Source organism: Myxine glutinosa, chromosome 3 (assembly GCF_964187855.1).
Source record: "Myxine glutinosa chromosome 3, kmMyxGlut1.1, whole genome shotgun sequence".
In the NCBI taxonomy this organism is placed as follows: domain Eukaryota; kingdom Metazoa; phylum Chordata; class Myxini; order Myxiniformes; family Myxinidae; genus Myxine; species Myxine glutinosa.
The window spans coordinates 24,203,106-24,222,487 of NC_136263.1; the positions used below are offsets into that span (position 1 = coordinate 24,203,106).

At 43.3% G+C, this 19,382-nt stretch overlaps 1 protein-coding gene across 2 annotated transcripts in view; it reads left to right on the plus strand.

Moving 5' to 3' along the window:
* LOC137423744 (uncharacterized) overlaps window positions 1-19,382 on the plus strand; it is a 200,832-nt gene that overhangs the window by 107,046 nt on the left and 74,404 nt on the right. For both annotated transcript variants that reach the window (XM_068111209.2, XM_078773776.1), the window contains 5 exons: window positions 2,141-2,285; window positions 10,347-10,537; window positions 13,030-13,174; window positions 15,277-15,448; window positions 15,551-15,666. In XM_068111209.2, the coding sequence (XP_067967310.2) occupies window positions 2,141-2,285; window positions 10,347-10,537; window positions 13,030-13,174; window positions 15,277-15,448; window positions 15,551-15,666 (769 nt within the window). The remainder of the gene's footprint in view (window positions 1-2,140; window positions 2,286-10,346; window positions 10,538-13,029; window positions 13,175-15,276; window positions 15,449-15,550; window positions 15,667-19,382) is intronic.

Genomic DNA, 19,382 nt, shown 5'->3' on the forward strand with positions numbered 1-19,382 from the left:
TCCGTCCGGGGCTCGTTCAACCGCCCGTGTGCGGAGAGGAGAGACATTGACCACGGAGGGAGTCAGGAGTGGGGCTCACGTGAGGAATGTATAAGATTAAGATGGCCATCTTAGAGTTTGTGTAGATGAGTTCACATGGTTGTAATATTGATGGTGCATTGTTGATGGTTGTTGATGGCTCAGTGAATATATTATTGATTATTCCGGATCCTTGGTGTGGGGTTTCTTCTTGACCGGAATTCATATTGATTGCGTTACGAAAGCGTATAAACCATATATCTTTCTGGCGGGGTCCCTCCCACGGTCCGGGGGTCACCAAGACCAGGTAGTTACCGGGAGGACCACGTAACAATATGTATATATATATATATGTATATATGTATATATGTATATATGTATATATGTATATATATATATGTATATATGTATATATATATATGTATATATGTATATATATATATGTATATATGTATATATGTATGTATGTATAGTCGTGGCGAAAAATATTGGCACCCTTGCACTTTTTTGAAATAACTCACAATTATTTTCTAAAAATAAGTTGAAATTGACAAAAGTATTTGGTCTCCACAATTCTTTATTTCACTGTTAATATTACAGAACCCTTGTTTTTGATTCAGAACTTAATATATCCTTTTAAATCGGAAAATAAAAGGAAATGGCATTGACAAAATTATTGACACCCTCGACTTAATATTTGGTAGCACAGCCTTTGGACTAAATAACTGCAGTCAAGCGCTTCCTACACCTCTCTACAGTTTAGTCCACTCTACTTGTTCAAACTGCTCCAGTTCTCCCAGATTTGAAGGATGCCTTCTCCCAACTACTGTTTTCAGATCTCCCCACAGGTGTTCAATGGGATTTAGATCTGGACTTATTGCTGGCCACTTCAGAACAGTCAAGCGTTTTGTCTCGAACCATTCCTGGGTGCTTTTTGAAGTGTGTTTGGGGTCATTGTCCTGCTGCACGACCCATGACCTTCGACGGAGACCCAGCTTTCTGACACTGGGTTGAACATTGCGCTCCAAAATACCTTGCTTATCTCCTGATTTCATGCCATGCACACATTTAAGACACCCAGTGCCAGAGGCAGCACAGCAACATCAAAACATCACTGAACCACCTCCATGTTTGACTGTAGGGAAGGTGTTCTTTTCTTTGAAGGCCTCATTTTTTTCCTGTAAACATGGAGATTATGTGCTTTACCAAAAAGCTCTAATTTGGTCTCGTCTGTCCACAGAATGATTTTTGCTTGTTCAGATGTGTTTTGGTAAACTCCAGTCGGGCTTTCTTTTGTCTCTCTCTCTCTCTCAGCAGTGGGGTTCTCATGGGTCTCCTACCAAAGAACCCCCTTTCATTTAGTTGGCGATGGATGGTGCGAGTTGAAACTGTCGTACCTTGTGTCAAGGACAGCTTGAATCTGTTTGGCAGTTAATCGAGGTGCTTTCTCCACCATTCAAACAATCCTTCACTGTAATATTCGATTAAGTTTTTTCTTGCAGCCACGTCCAGGGAGGTTGTCTGCAATGCCATGGCCCGTAAACTTCCTGATAACATTGCATACGGTGGACACAGGAACATCAAGGTCTCTGGAGATGGACTTGTAGCCTTGAGATTGTCCATGCTTGACTACAATCTTGTGTCTGACCTCCTCAGACAATTCTCTGGTTTTCTTTCTTTTCTCCATGCTCTTTTCTCCATACTTGGCATGAGGATGATGAAAGCATACCCTCTGGAAATATAAACTTCATACAGAAAATTTGCAAATTAACATCTTTCATCTCAACAAATAATATTTCTCACCATTTAAAAAAATGAAACGATAAAATCGGTCCTGAATGTTTTTATTTTGTTGCCAACCACATGAACTCTTATTTCTGCTCACTATCCCAGGACAGTGAGGGAGCAGTGACCTACTCGCCAGCAATTGTATTACTATGCGTGGATGTTTGGCACAATTTGCTTGGCATCAAGAAAGTATTGCTGAATTTAAGCAATGTTTCAATTTTTGTGATTTCAATTGAAAGATCTGTTGTTAAAACAAAACATTTTGTGTTGATGCAGTACTTTAACAATAAAAGATGACTGACTGCTTACCCACCCACCATGTTTGTTTTTAAAGAGGGTCTCCAGATGAGAACTATACTGCGGCAGACTTTCACAAGAACAGAATTTGCAGAATACCTGAAGACTTGGCCTCAAAGTTCTATCAGTTGCCTCCTGGTGCAATCCGTTGTGCCCTCAAAGATGTTGTTCCTTCTCATGTGGTAAACGCCATTGTTTTGGCATTCCTGTTTTCATCTATACAGCTTGAATAGCTTTAATTTTGTCAGATGTGCAGGACTTGGAATGTAACTATAATCGAATGACATTTTGCATCCTTTACTCTGACATAAACCTGAAATAACATTTTGGAATTGTAGTGTTTGGTACTTTATCATCTACATCTATCATCATTATCATACTGAAATACGCAATTTGGTGTCTGTCTGTCTGTCTGACGATTTTTGACTGCGATACCTTTGGTCGTTACATATCCAATCTCAACCAAACTTGACAGGAGGACTAAGGGTTACATGATGAAGGTTGTCGTGCATTTATTTGCCCCTCTCCCAAAGGGGGTTTTCCCCACCATTGGGGTTGCGTGTTGAGGTGTATATCCGTGTTATGATTGTTTTATCGTGGCGTTTTTTCCAATGCTGCTTCTGAAAACAAAAGCATAATATTGTTGCGGATCTCAGCGCCGGCCTTTCCCCTTACCAATGGGGGGATTAGTCCCCTTGTCTTTTACTAGCCGACGGGACCCGAGACCTATGACGTCCTTCCTGGACAGCGTTAGATAGGGTGTTAGGACTATGAATTCGCTATTACCTAAGTACTAACGCTGACCGGAAACGAGGAAATAAGCCCCGCCCGAATCACGGGTGTTAGTGGAAACGCCGAGCGGTAGCGACCCGTGACCCGAGCCGTTATCAAGGACTAAACCCGATCCAAGCGGTTCGTAATCGTGCCACGCTTACCCAATGAAGGAAATGACTGAAACGGTCGAATTTGGGAAGAAAAGGAATAACACAATTTATTTACACTTTGTACAAAAAGAAGAAGAAAACACAGTACAGCCTTAATCACAGTCAACTTATCCCAAGACAAACGGGCCCGTCACACTCAGACACACACATGGGGTTGCAGTCGAACAGGTCGATGGTCCAGGGATGGCGTCCAGGCAGCCCGCTCCCCGGTCCCCCAACTCGCACCGCGAAGCAGATGAACCAGACGGCAGGAGCTCTCCGCGTGTCGTTTGGCGCGCACGGGATTAATACAGGGCAACGGTAGGCTGGCTTTGGCGGTTACACTCGCGGCTCGTCCGCGTACGTAATAAGTGGACAGTTCGATACGCGCTTCTCAATGCGTTTCTCACTTAATGCCTTGAAACTGTCATGCGCACGCCGGTCCTCTCAGTGCTGTTCTCACGCGAGTGCTCCGGATCAGTTCTCTCAATGGCTTCTCGCTTGGCTCGCTTGGTTCGTTCTTGGCTCCCGTCCTCCTCAAGTCCTCGCTGGCAAGTCCTCTCCAATCAGTCCTCTATAATGCGCAATTCCTTTCAGCCCTGGACAGTCCTGTTCAAGGGCTTTGTGCAAAGGCTTATATAGCCTTGCTCAGCGAACCTTCCAGCACTTGCTAGATGCGCCCTTACCACGCCCTCTCAAGCCATGCCCTCTCAGCCCTGGTTGGCTGTTGCCCTTACCGTCACCGCCTTTGACGTGCTGCTTGACGCGGCCACACCCCGACCTCGCGCTCCTCCCTCTTTTCAGGCCTACCTCGTGGCCACCCGAATAGTTTGATCGAGCAAAAGGCAGCGAACGCTGCTGGCGGCCAAAGCGTAACAAACGAGGTGGATTAGCCGAATGGGGCGTGGGATTGAGTTTGCCCATAGATGGAAATGAAGGGCGGCCGCAAAATAAAAGGACCTAAGCTTATTATTTATTTACACAACGCAGATGTTTATTAGTGAAAGTGGCCTACTCTTACACATACTATACCACCGTTGGAGGCCATTTTTCCCCGCAAGCGGGGGTTGGCCTTTTTCGGGAACCGTGGTAGTTGTTGTTTTTCGGTCCCCTTTTTGAAGCAATGTTTTACGGCCGGATGCCCTTCCTGACGCCAACCCTTTTTGCCGCCTTTAACGACAAGCAGGGAATTACCAGTGAACTGGTACTCAATTAGCCGACCTCGGAAGGATGACAGGCTGAGTCAACCCCCCTGGCGTTAATTCAGCGATCGACCGGGTTTCGAACCCAGGATCCTAGGATCCTAAGCTGACACCCTAGCCGCTAGCCCAACACCAGGGTTAGCACTATGGGATGTTGCTAACACCAGTTAGCAACAGTAGCCCAACATACTATGACATAACTAATTCTAATGGGCCTACGTGTTGCTTGTGGACTAACTATGGGGGAAAACCTTTAACCTTTAATGACGTTATATGTACAATTATCAAAACCTCAACAACATTAATGTTAATACAAAACAAAATTGATACTAATAATATCCCACCTCCCCAAGGGGTGTTTCCTCCTTGAACAAATGCCGTGTCAACGTTTATTAATAGCTTAGAGTGGTGTTTTATGAGAGCTGTGTAATTACATACGAGAGCCGCGACAGATATTTCTTTGTTCCTCACGCCCCTGCCAGAAGTAAAAAAAACTAAACAACAAACGCATATATGATTCCCTTTTAAAATGGTCACTAATGCTGTTTAACACGAAACTAAAAGACATTTGGAGGAATGCCATTCGTGAGGCAAATTTTACTTATGGAACTGAGCGAAGATCTACTGCAATCTATATATCCCACAAGGGTTAAAACTGAGACGGAGAAACCTGAGGGGGTGTTCATTTACCAAGCAGCCAGCTCGTGCTTGTCAAGCCAGCCGTTCCTTATCGCTCCTTTTGAATGGATCATGCTTTCATGAGGGTTTTAGCCACGTGGAGAGTATGCTACAAGAAACTTGGTAAATGAATGCACCCCTGATGTGTTTTGAGGCCCTTTTTTTTGAGGAAAAAAAAAAAACCCTGATGTTTTTTGAGGCCCGACCTGAGACCTACAGTAATCTATATACCCCGGAGAGTGAATGACCCTTCCTGCTGCTCCTGAAGGGAACGGGTGTGCAGTAAAGAATAATCGATGTAATATTCTCCGTTGGTGATTCTGTCTGTCTGTGAAACGTCGGTCCAGGGGAGGGGCTACACCTGGTCTGGGAGGGGCTTCAAAAACAAATATCCACCATTTTATTAACTCGCATAGCTTTGAGGCCTGTTTTGTAGGCCCGTGGTGTCTTCCTCTCTCACAGTTTTATTTCAAATCAAATTTGATATATCATTTCATTTTTCACAGTCGCTAACATAGTTTTAGACTCGGTTGAAAAAAAACGGGAAGAAAATCCGATGAAAGTTGTCCTTTATAGAACGAAATGAATTCTCAAAGGCCTGTAACTTCAAGTCCATTGAGATATATTTTTTTACAATCACGGCATGGTCAGTCATACACCGCCCGAAATAACAGATGGGAAAATGCCGAGATATATTAAAAATTCGTCTATTTGATGACAATCGTCACGATGAAATATTTAATTTATACGTCGTCACAATAATGTGGAGAGAGGGAGCATAGCTTCGTTCACGTGTTGCTACACACGCGAAATTGCCGAGATATATTTTTTTTACAATCACGGCATGGTCAGTCATACACCGCCTGAAATAACAGACGGGAAAATGCCGAGATATATAAAAAATTCGTCCATTTGATGACAATCGTCACGATGAAATATTTAATTTATACGTCGTTATTTTATACGAGATCCATCAATTTATACGAGATCCATCCCTCCTTGGAGATTATCCATCCCTCCTTGGAGATCCATCCCTCCTTGGAGATTATCCATTCCTCCTTGGAGATCCATCCCTCCTTGGAGATTATCCATCCCTCCTTGGAGATCCATGCCTCCTTGGAGATTATCCATCCCTCCTTGGAGATCGATCCATCAGTCCGTTTCCGGTTTCTTGGTGCTCCGAGTTCTCCACGGCATCGACGTTTGAGTGTTTTCCCGTTCTTGTCTTTGTCAAATTTCCACTGGTTATTTTGCTGTGTACGTGTTATTGTGTGTTTCTGGTCGGTGTTGGTTTGTGGTTCGTGCAAACTTGTGTGTAATTTATTGTTTTCTGGGTCGTACCTCGTGCGCGGCCTGGTGACTTGGGGCTTCCCTCCCCCCGTCGGTGTTTTTTCGGTTTGGGTTATTTCCTTCGCTGTATTGCTTGTTTCTTTTATTTTGTTTTCTCCCCCTCACCTCACCTCCCTAGACAAAGAATTCTATATTGATTCTTTCTCTCCTCCCGGACACGTGATTGTTCGCTCTCCTCCTCGTCTCGGCTTGTGCCCCGCCCCCTGTATCTCGTTTTCTTCCGCCTCTGCTCCTTTCTCAAATCCACGTTCTCGCTTGGAGACTTTTCCCGGATTGGTTTTCATGGTTTTCATGGTTCTGTTTGGATATTGGATATTGTTGGAATATGTTTAAACCGCAGCCGTGATGCTGACCCCCCCCCCCCCCCCCCCCCAGAATTTCCATGTTTTAAACGTTTCCCAGTGTGTACCCTGGTCAGAATAGGTACACCGTATCCCTGCGTGTCGTAAGAGACGACTAAGAGGGTTGGCGTCAGGAAGGGCATCCGGCCATAAAAACATTGCCTCAAAAAGAGAACCATGACAATTACAAGTACATATGGGCAGGGTGCAGCCCGAAGTGGATATTGGTTTTTTGAGGTTTGGGACATGGAATGTAGGGACAATGACAGGGAGATCAGGAGAAGTGGTGGAAGTATTGGTCAGAAGAAGAGTGGACATATGTTGTGTGCAAGAGACGAGATGGAAGGGAAGTGGTGTGAGAATGGTGAAAGGGTAGGCAGGGACAGAAATACAAGTTTGTGTGGCAAGGGTGCCCGGAGGGCGTGAATGGTGTTGGTGTTCTGTTTTCTGAGGAGTTTGTAGACAGTGTGGTGAGTGTGACTAGAGTGAGTGATAGGTTGATGATGGTGAAAATGATGATTGGAAAGCTCTTGGTGAAAGTCATCTCGGGATATGCTCCGCAGGTTGGTCGAAGCGATGAAGAGAAGGACAAGTTCTGGTGTGCGATAGAGAAGCTGATGGAAAACGTGAAAGATGAGGAAGTTGTTGTGGTGGGAGGAGACCTGAATGGACATGTGGGAAGGAGTATGGATGGTTTTGAGGGAGTTCATGGGGGTTACGGATATGGTGTGAGAAATGGAGAAGGTGAAAGGATTTTGGAGTTTGCTGATGGAGCTGATTTGTTGATTTGTAATACTCAGTTCCAGAAAGAGGATAATAAGCTTGTTACATACACGTCAGGTGGGTCGACGACAACCGTTGACTACCTGATGGTGCGTAGGCGAGATAGGGGGCACCTCCGGGACACAAAGGTGATCCCGGGGGAGGAGGCTGTTTCACAGCACCACTTGGTTGTCTGCGACATAAGGGTGAAAGGTGCGAGGAGAGCTCGGCGGGTGAAGTACCAACCGAGAATGAAGGTGTGGAGGTTGAAAGAGGTGACAGTAAGGGAGGCATTAAAAGAGAGGCTGAGTAGGGTAGAGGATGATGTGGTTGAGCTTGAAAGTGGTTGGATGTCAATTGTCAATGAAAGCTAGTCTGTTGGGAGCCGTTGGTGAGGTATGTGGATGGACAAAAGGACCACCGAGGCACTCGGAAACATGGTGGTGGGATGATGAAGTTGGAAAGAGGATTGACGAGAAGAGGAAGAAGTTCAAGGAGTGGCAGAAGGCGAAGGGTACGGGAGCAGAAACAGCAGAGCATGAAAGTTATAAGGCAGCCAAGAAGGCTGCAAAGAAAGAGGTAGCAAAGGTGCAGGAGGCATGTAGGAAAATGTTCGGAGAATGCTTGGATTCGGAAGAGGGTCAGAAAGCAGTATTCAGGATTGCCAAGCACATAGCGAAAGAGAGGTGTGATGTGATGGGGGTGAGTTGCTTGAAGGATGAAGTGGGACAAATCATTGTCGACCCAGATGGAATTAAAGGAAGATGGAAAAGATATATGGAAATGCTGTTGAATACAGAGAATGAATGGGATGGCAACATAGAGAGTAACCCAGTTTTAGGACCGGCAGAGAAGATAACTGAGAAGGAAGTTGAGGAAGCGATAAAAGCAATGAAGAGTGGAAAAGCGGGAGGGCCGACGGGAGTTGTGGGAGATATGTTGAAGGCAGCAGGAAGTTGGGGTGTGAACAGAATGACAGATCTGTAATCTGGTGGTGAAAGAAGGCCGCATTCTAGTGGATTGGGAACTGAGTACCGTCGTCCCTCTATACAAGGGGAAAGGTGACCCTCTGGAGTGTGGCTCGTACCGAGCGATAAAGTTATTGGAGCATGGAATGAAGGTATTGGAAAGGGTGTTGGAGAGGAGGATAAGGAAGAGAGTGAAGATCGACGAAATGCAGTTTGGATTTATGCCAGGAAGAGGAACGACAGATGCGCTTTTCATTGTGAGGCAGTTGCAGGAGACGTACATGGAGAAGAGGAAGAAGTTGTTTCTTGGGTTTGTTGATCTGGAGAAAGCATTAGATAGGGTTCCACACAAAGTATTGACATGGGCATTGAGGAAGTTAGGAGTGGAGGAATGGTTGATCAGAGTAGTGATGGCAATGTACAAAAGAGCGCGCACAGCTGTAAGGACGAAGGACGGGAACAGTGGTGAGTTTGAGGTGAAGGTGGGAGTGCATCAGGGGTCGGTACTAAGTCCACTACTATTTGTAGCTGTGATGGAGGTGCTGGCTCAGAACGTAAAGGAGGGTTTACTGTGGGAGTTGTTGTATGCAGATGATCTGGTGTTGATTGCGGAAAGTATGGATGGACTGAAGGAAAAGATGAACAAGTGGAAGGAATGTATGGAGACAAAAGGTCTGAAGGTGAATATCGGAAAGACGAAGGTGATGGCAAGTGGTAAAGCATGTGGTGAGGTGGAAAGAACTGGGAAGTGGCCGTGTGCTGTGTGCAGGAAGGGTGTCAGAGTGAACTCCATTCAATGTACAATGTGCGCTGAGTGGGTTCATCAAAAATGTGTGGTCTGAGAGGGTCATTTACCAGTGTGGCAGCTACATTCAAATGTAAGGTGTGCACAGAGGGAGCTGCAGATGGAGGAAATGTTGAGTTGGATCTTGGAGACAGCGTGAAGCTGGAAGGTGTGAAAACATTTTGCTACCTCGGAGACATGCTGAATAGAGAAGGTGGATCAGACTCGGCAACGGTTGCTCGAGTGAGATGTGCATGGAAGAAGTTTCGGGAACTGAGTGGCGTGCTGATGAGGAGGAGAGTGTCGCTGAAGCTGAAGGGAAAGGTGTATGCTGCATGTGTGAGAAGTGTTATTATTTATGGGAGCGAGACATGGGTAATGAATGTAGAGCAGCAACAAAGGCTGGAAAGGGTGGAAATGCGAATGGTTCGATGGATGTGCGGAGTATCGTTGAGAGAGAGGAAGACAAATGATGAATTGCGAAAGATGATGGGAATATTGCCTGTGATTGATGCTGTGAAGAGGAACAGGTTGAGATGGTTTGGTCATGTGTTGAGGAAGGATGAAAGTGACTAGTTGAGAAGAGTGATGGAAGTTAATGTAGAAGGAAGTAGAGGACGGGGAAGACCGAGAAAGACTTGGCTAAAGATGGTGGAAAAAGAAATGCGGGCAAGGGGGTTAACAAGGAGAGATGCAGAAAATAGGGCAAAATGGAGAAGATTGTCATGGGGACCGCAAGGCTAACCCCCGCTCTAGCAGGGAAAATGGGCTTAAAATGCATGTTGTATACGTCGTCACAATAATGTGGAGAGAGGAGCATAGCTTCGTTCACGTGTCGCCACACACGGGAAATTGCCGAGATATATATTTTTTAAAATCGCGGCATGATCAGTCATACACCGCCTGAAATAAGACGGGAAAATGCCCAGATATATTAAAAATTCGTCACCACACACGGGAAATTGCCGAGATATATTTTCACTTTGCACAAAAATAGCATCAAGTAATCGAATCAATAGGAATGTCCTGTGCCTATAACATCGACGTTATAGGCACAGCTGCATCTAGGCATTGTGTAACATCGACGCGGCTTTTGTTTTAATTAAAACTTTATGTACTTGTTATTTACTTATTTACAACACAATTTATTTACTTTTTTTAAATTTTATACATAATAAGGTGAGTTGTGATGTATTGACTGCTTTGTGTGTCTGCACATGCATGTTCTGTAACAGTGGTCAGATTGGAATGATGAAACATGTGCATTATTCAAGAAAATGGTGCTGGGAAACATTGTGCAGCTTGTGAAATGTGGCCATGGAGATGAGGGTGAACTCCTTGTGGATCTTCGACGACCTCCATTCAATCTTGAAGATAACTTGCCTCTATCCATCAGAGATGCCCTGGTTTTGCTTCACCTCTGCAGGTTAGGATGTTATGTTGTTGCTTTGACTTTTGGAAGCTGATTAAGCTTTTGTCATTGCTCAATGTACAGCCTTGGTTCTCTCCTCTGAAAATACAACCCTTGTACTGTATTTTGAGAAATATGAAAGTTGGAGCAGTGCAATGCATTTTTTCACACCAACCAAGTTTTGGCAGGTGGTGTATTTATGCTTCATACTAGTTCCCAGCTGTGAAGAAAAGTAGCATCCCCATCTTTGAAATAGCTTAGTTTGGCAGATATCCACTTGCTCATCTCAATTGTGGCATTCTTTGTATATCCAAAGAGCTAAAATTTAAATTATAGATGAGGTGGAATAAATTGATGGGAGCTCGTCATTTTGAGAGGTGATGTCAATTTGCCTTGTGCTGCTCTTGGAGCTTGTGCAATCTTGTGTGCTGCTCAGCAAATAGTACGAGAGAGAAGCTCACATACTGGAGTGAGTTTTTAAGATGTTGTGGTCGCCTGGGTACAGGAAGAGAGACATTGTCAATCTTTGCCTTTTCTGCAAAGGTAAAATTAAGCTCATGGGCCTTTGCATGAGTAGTGTCAATTATCACTACATCTTTCAAATTTGAAGTAGCAGATGAGGTTACTGTTCCAGAGACTGGCTTAACCAACTGCCACCAAGTTTTTATTTGGTGAGATCTGTGCATTTGAACCACCATATAATGACATTCTAAACGATTGTGTACTTCCAACTTTGTGTCAACAGTTTGGGGAAAGCCCTTTCCTGTTTCAGCATGACTGCCCCCGTACACAAAGCGAGGTCCATGCAGAAATGGTTTGTCGAGATCTGTGTGGAAGAACTTGACTGGCCTACACAGAGCCCTGACCTCAACCCCATCGAAAACCTTTGGGATGATTTGGAACGCCGACTGCGAGCCAGGCCTCATCGCCCAACATCAGTGCCCGACCTCACTAATGCTCTTGTGGCTGAATGGAAGCAAATCCCCACAGCAATGTTCTAACATCTAGTGGAAAGCCTTCCCTGAAGAGTGGAGGCTGTAAAAGCAACAAAACGGGGCTGTAAAAGCAGCCACCAACTCAATATTAATGCCCATGAATTTGGAATGAGATGTGTGATGTAACTCACAATTTTCTCCAAAAATACATTGAAATTGACAAACGTATTTGCTCTTCACAATTCTTTGTTTCACTGTTAATATTACAGAACTTTTGTTTTTGATTCAGAACTTGATATATCATTTTAATTCAGAAAATAAAAAGAAATGGCATTGACAAAATTATTGACACCTTCAACTTAATATTTGGTAGCATACACAGCCTTTGGACAAAATAACTACTGTCAAGCACTTCCTATAGCCATGAATGAGCTTACTACACCTCTCCTGGCAGTTTGGCCCACTCTTCTTGTGTAAACTGCTCCAGTTCTCCCAGATTTGAAGGATGCCTTCTCCCAACTGCTGTCTTCAGATCTTCCCACAGATGTTCAATGCGATTTATATCTGGACTCATTGCTGGCCACTTCAGAACATTCTGGCATTTTGTCTTGAACCATTCCTGGGTGCTTTTTGAAGTGTGTTTGGGGTCATTGTCCTGCTGCATGACCCATGACCATCAAAGGAGACACTTCGATTTTGGCTTGTTCAGGTGTGTTTTGGCAAACTCCAGTTGGTCTTTCTCAGCAGTGGGGTCCTCCAGGGTCTCCTACCATAGAACCCCTTTCATCGAGTTGGCGACGGATGGTGCGAGTTGAAACTGTTGTACCTTGTGTCTGAAGGTGAGCTTGAATCTGTTTGGCAGTTGATCGAGGTGCTTTCTCCACCATTCGATCAATCCTTCGCTGCAATCTTCGACCAAGTTTTCTCTTGCGGCCATGTCCAGGGAGGTTGGCTGCAGTGCCATGGGCGTTAAACTTCCTGATAACATTGCGTACGGTGGAAACAGGAACATCAAGGTCTCTGAAGATGGACTTGTAGCCTTGAGATTGTCCATGCTTGACTACAATCTTGTGTCTGACCTCCTCAGACAATTCTCTGGTTTTCTTTCTTTTCTCCATGCGCCTTGAGGTACACACCATCACACGAAACAGTAGAATAACTCCTGTTCTCTATTCAAACTAGTTTAATGAGTGATTTTTATATAGTAGGCATCTGCAAGTCACCATAGGTGAGTTCAATTCAAAAGTAAAGGAGAATCACCTGCCTGAAATCTAATTATTTCTCACAACTTCTAAAAGGTGCCAATATCAAAATATTTTTTTTATTTCAACAATTTTCTGGAAGAAATGGTGCATTATTTGAAAAAAGTGCAAGGGTGGCAATATTTTTGGCCACAACTGTATGTTGATATCCATGTATGTATGTATTCCTCAATGTTTAATTCTTTCCCTGCCCCACCCCTCCCAACCCCCCCAATTTTACTTTCAACATTTTGCATCAGATGTGCTCTTACCTTCCTTCTGCTGTATTTTAAGGTTTGTCTCTTTTTTTTTGTATCCATTATTTACGAAGGTTTAAGACACCACTGTCTGTTCCACGTCCATCCGTTACTGCAGCCTTTCAGTGCATCCTTCCACCGATCCCACTGTGTTTGTATCAGTGGTTTGATGTTGTCATTTGCCATGTTCAGAAGCTTTCCTGTTTTTTCATACAAAAGGTACGTCACAATTTCTGCAACGTTTTTGTGCAAATAGTACATTGCAACTGAAATTTATTGAACTAGGGCATGCCCGTACTATATATATATCTAAAATTATATCCCCCCCCTCTATTTACATGAAATGGTTTGGTCCAAAGCGAACGGCTTGCGAGTACGGTGACAATCCCCCCCCCTCTATTTACATGAAATGGTTTGGTCCAAAGCGAACGGCTTGCGAGTACGGTGACAATCCCCCCCCTCTATTTACATGAAATGGTTTGGTCCAAAGCGAACGGCTTGCGGAGTTTGGTAAAGAAATCGCCATAGCGTGCACAAACGCGCAGGAAAGCGAAAGAATCGCAAATTAGTTTTAATTAGTTTTAAAACATAGTTTAACGCCAACATAGTTTGCCAACGTGAAATAAATGAATACGCTCTCAAATGTGCCGTCCGAGGCAGAGTCTGTTCGCCACGTTCGGCACACGTGATAGCTCGCTGCTCTCTGATTGGTTGAATCGTTTTTTGGACATAGCTCGCTAACTACTTGTCCGATTAATATGAAACCTTGAAAAGGCACATCCTCGGGTCCCCAGCAATATACCTGGCAAGTTTCAAGTATATCGGACCCGTGGTTGTCGAGAAACAGCGGTCACAGACAGACACACAGAGATTACTGGCATTATAGATAGATGACCGACGACTGTGCAACCTTCATATCTTTTGAAAGCCAGAATATATATAAATTTAGTCATTACCTCTGTCACCAAAGGTGGATGAAGGTTTTGTTTTCATGTCTGTCTGTCTTTATGTTTGTGGGCAGGATAAAGCAAAAAGTTATGGATGGATTTGGCCAAAATTTGGTGGACAGGTTGGGTGTGTTTGACAAATTGACGATGTTTGTGAAGATCCGGATCCAGATACTAGAATTTTCAGTGATGCTTCACTGTTGTGAGATGGGAATAAATTTATATGTAACACAATATCTCAGAGTTGTGGACAGCTTGGGTGTTTGACAAGGGTGAATTAATTCAATTTTGGTGAAGATCTGGATACGAGGTTTTAAAATTTATTTCTTTATTTTTTCTTAAGTGCGTATTCGTAATTAAGAGATGGTGCCAAAAACGATATGTAGCACGATATCTCAAATATGTGGTGGGATTATGACAACTTGGAGGATGAGTTGGGTATGTGACAAGAACAAGCCCATTCAATTTTGGTTCAGATCCAGTTGCAGATCCAGCCTATCAGTGGGATACAAAAGGTAAACTGTTCTACTTTGTGGAGGTATGCGCTCTACTGATTACCACGATTGTTTTATTTGATGGCTCTACTGACCGATCAAGTTCCATAACTAGAAATGATGCACAAAACCTTTTCAGCAGTATCTTTGCAACAGTGTGTCTCATGATGTTTAGTTTGCAAGTTGTGCTCAGCGCATCTGGTGTGACGGCAATGTTCAGTAGAATTTGAGGGGAGTAGTGGCAACAAAGGCAGGGGGAGGTTGAATGGAAGAAATGGGAGAGATTGATATGTGGAGGAAGAAACTAATATGGTGAAGATCGAAATTGGGCAGGTAATTGAAGAGAAGTGATGGTGATGGGGTGTGGGAAGGAAGAATATCTGGTTACCCATGGTAGAACAATTACGATCCGTATCTACATTCACATGCCTCTAATATGTGTAACTTAAACGGGTGTTCAAAAGGGTTTCAGCCTTAAGTGCATAAGAAGCATGTATGTTCGAGAATTAAAAAAAAAACAATCTGCCACGAGCCATAGCAACCCCTTTGGGGTAAAGCTAGTTAATGCTGCTGTTTTATCGTTAAGTGTAAACTTTCCCAACTATGTTGCTTTTTGGAAAAATGTGCACATATATTAGGCCATTAACTTTTTGAAAACCCCTTGTGCAGGAGCAGACCATCAGTGCTGCGTACACTAATTTGATGCCATTCTCTGGGTCCACTTACCTTTATGTTGTGGAATTGTTCATCATATTGGCTTTTTTTTCTTCCATGATGTTTGTGGTATGGTTATAAATAGTTTCTATGAACCGTTGTCAGAAAATGCAATTTTTTTTTCTGATTGGAAAAGCTGAAATATAGATCACTCGTATGTCGGTAGATGGAGTTGGAGACGACTACAGCTTTCCACAATATGATGTTGAAGTTGCAAGAGCTCGGAGACGGGCAAAGCTCGCAGCATGGACGGATGAGCGTCGTCCCACAAATTGTGGGACAGTACTGTGCCGCTCGATCTCCCTGTGATAATGGCTGGTACCGCGCAAGGATAATTGGTATGTTGCTCGTCACTGGTTTATAATGTCTGCAGTTGTTTCCTTGGTGTCAGTATGTGGGAAAGACGATTGTGAACTGTGGTGTTGTTGTTTTTATGCTAGATGTGTATTTTGGAAACAAGGTGAAAGTCCAGTACGTGGATTATGGTAATGTGGAGGTTATTCTAGCCTCAGAACTGCAAGAATTACCAAACGAGTTCTGCAACCTTCATGAACAGGTAGCCCTGCACAGTCAACAAAGCCATTTCTAACAAATGAAACAAATCTAACTTGAGCAATTCTTGACCCTCCTCCCTCCCACCTCCTCACTGATGCACAATGGGGGTTCTCTACATATGTATGCACTGAGGTGGAGGTGTATAGGAATCTGAGAAAGTATTTTTGTGGGGGACCTCAAACAACCTCCCAAACATACACTAAGGAATTGAATTGGGATCATTTAATATTACCTTTCACATTGTTACAATGGCATAGGCTCTGTAGAGCGATTTATTAGAGGGAGGGGGTGGAGAGGTTGGTTTTTTTTTTTTTCTCAAAGATTTGTTTTTTTTTTCAAAGATTTGTTTTCCCCGAAAACACTCCTTGGCACTCACTCATGAACCTCTGAAAGTTTGATGAAGATCCATTTGGTCATCTGAGAAAAATGGCCACACATGCCCACTCTTACTCACTCATTTTTTTTTTTACACTCACACACGCTCTCACTCACACACACACTCTCCATCTCTCTCTCACACTGTCTCTCTCACTGTCATACACCATCATCTGACGTCAGTCTCTAACGGTAGATCCATATCTCCAATGCTTTATAGAAAGCCCAATTTTTTGGGGGATTTCAACCCAGATACCAACATAAATTTGTGAGATGCTGATCTCTGATTGTCAAATATGGTATCAAATGTGAAAAATAACTGTTAATTAGGATGTTACAACGATCGGTAACATTCGCGAAGGAGTCACATGACTTCTCAAATTCGCTAATTATTCAAAAAACAAAAATAGTACAAACACAACCTATAGAATAGATCAATTTAAAGGTAATTTTTCTGTTCATCTAACGACATCGGCCCAGTTGCATAAATCATTCTTCAGGAAAGATTTGAGGATATACTTAAATATTCCCTCGTTTCCCCTTAAGGACATCCTTAATTTGAGAATCGTTGTTTCTCAAAAATGCTTATGGAATTCTCAAAAATACTTAATTTGAGGATATTCAAATATTACTTAAGTGTGTCCTTAAAATCTTCCGTAAACTCAGGGGAACATCTACCATTCCCCTCCTACCCCCCTTCTACCTCCGTCCATAAACACCAACCTTGGAGTTACCATATGGCACTCTTCATGGAAATTGGTCACGAAGAGGACGATTATCACTCGGAGACATGGGCTACTAAACTTCCCAGAAGATGAGCTCCAAGTACCAATAGAGAGGTGCTGTGCCAAAATGGCTGAGCAGAATGCCATAGGCTGATAGAACAATACTTCCTCAATTGAAAAATGATTGTACATTGTGAAACATGCTCTGAGCGGTGGCACAGTGACATCCAGATTATTCTGCTTGTTGTTTCGCACCCATATGTCAGTTTCATAATTTCACACTTTCACCATTCTCGGAGGGTTTCTAAACATTTACTGCACACATTAACACATTTACAATATAACGCTCAAAGAGAATCAAATGAATTTTACACACGAATAATTTGAATCCTCATTCTTCTGGAAGCATGTGCTCTCCATGCAACATGTAACAAGCATGTATGTATCAATATAACATTATAACAAGTCCCGTTTAAAATTGTGTGTACTTGCTTTCGGACACTTATCTCTACTCTGATTGGTTGCTGACCATAGCAATGGATCCTCGGGATTTTCTCAAACTTGATGAAATCCTTTTTTTGAGGATTTCCTGAGGGGTGTTTATGCAACGGCCCTTGAGGAAATCCTTCGCTAAGGAATCACAGTGTACCTTAAGGGTAATCTTTCCTTTAGGATGAGAGAATTTTATGCAACAGGCCATAATTCTCAAGGGTGAAAGAGTTTTTAGAAAAAAGGTTACCACCTTGGTTAACTTCTCCATATAAACAACCTGCTGAAATTTTAAACCAAGCGATTTTGATCCATAATCCTGTTATGGCCCTTGATGGAAAAACATTCAATATTGTCTACACAAAAGCATTACAATGATATGTTAAATTTTGTTGATATTTGTTTCTTTATTTTGCAGCTTGATAAATGAAATGTTTGTCTCTAAATATGTGCTTAATTGTGGCCATCCAATAGATGTAAGTTAGATCCTGGGCAACACTTCAGCAAATTTTGTGCTAATGTAATGGCTTCAAATGTGAATCATGGTTAACTAGTTCAGAATCTTTAACTGGGGAAATATTATTTTGAGGTCCTCAAGATTAATGAGCAACAGAAATTTAGCTGCCGACCCATCGCTGAGAAACTCTATCTACAAGGCCATCGCTGCAGCAAAACAGATTCGGAACATTCTCAAGTTGGCACAATACTGGGTTGAGGATTTTAAGGGCAACACTTCTCCCTTCAAGCGCACAATGCTAAGGTCTGACGTGATCAATGTCCTGCTCTACGGCTTGTTCAAACCCTCCACTGCTGCAATGTTTCTTATCAGCTGGCCTCCTCTTCACGAGAAAGCTTGAGAGGTGGAACAGCAACTCGAGGTAGAGATTTCAAGACATCCAGCAGTTGGCTCAAGGCTTTTCATTGAAGGCACAACATTTTCTTTGGAAAGATGTGTGGCGAAAGTGCGGCTGTCGACAGTGCAACAGTGGAGCATTGGAAGACCAAACTACTTGAACTTTGTGGGGGAGATGCACTGAAGGACATTTTCAACATGGACAAGATGGGACTTTTCGTCAAAGCTTCAGTTTATTATACACTGCATTTCAAAGATGAGGAATGTTCTCATGGCAACTGGTTAAAAGAACAAATAACTGATGTTAGGTGCCAATGCTCTTGGAGAGAAGTAGACCTCCATCGTCATTGGCAAGGCAATCAAGTCCCGTTGTTTCAGGAGGCTTGATCTTGATGATTTCCCTATGGACTACCATGCCAATAAAAGGTCAACGATGACGAGCAACCTCCAAGATCTACATGAAGAAATTGGACCCCAATATGTGATGACAGAGCAGGAAGAGCCTGATGTGGCTGCACAATACCCCATGCTTCCCTCAGCTGCAGCTTAAAAGCATTAAGCTTCTGTTCCTGCCTCCCAGCACCATCTTCCTCATACAATAGATGGACCAAGAGGTGATCGAAATTTTGAAACTCAAATGGAAACGACAACTTGCATGGATCCTGCAAAAGCTAGAAGTATAGAATGACTTCACTGGTCCAGAATTGATCAGGCAGACAAATTGAACTCCACACACAGCTTGAGGCTGAAAATGATGACCTGATTACAGAGTGCAGCAACACACTTGACATGTCTCTTGCAGAGCTTGTGCCCTTGGACTCTGGACTTGCCATGACTGACAATCGTTCATCCATGTCCACTTGAAGGACCAAAAGTGTTGGAGAAGAGGTCACCGTCCAGAAGGAAATCAGGCTGAAGTCCAACGATCATGCGGCAAGCTTTATGGAGCTGGAGTTTGCAATTGGTAAGGGGATAGCACCGTGTTTCAGAGCTGCATGGAAATTGAGAAGCTGCAGGCATCTTCATGCATCTTCATGTATATATATGTATATCATGTACATGGCAAAGTGCAAAATGGGAAAGCAGATGAGTATATTTGACTTCAAGAAATCCCAACCTGATGTTTAATTGACAAACCCAACGGTTATTTTTTAGGGCTAACTTGACACTGAACGAGGTTAGGTCCCATCATGGTGTGAAGTGTCGCGAAACACAGAACGGATAAGGACGCAACAGCACAAAATGACCAGCAGAAAGAGATTGGGGGCACCAACA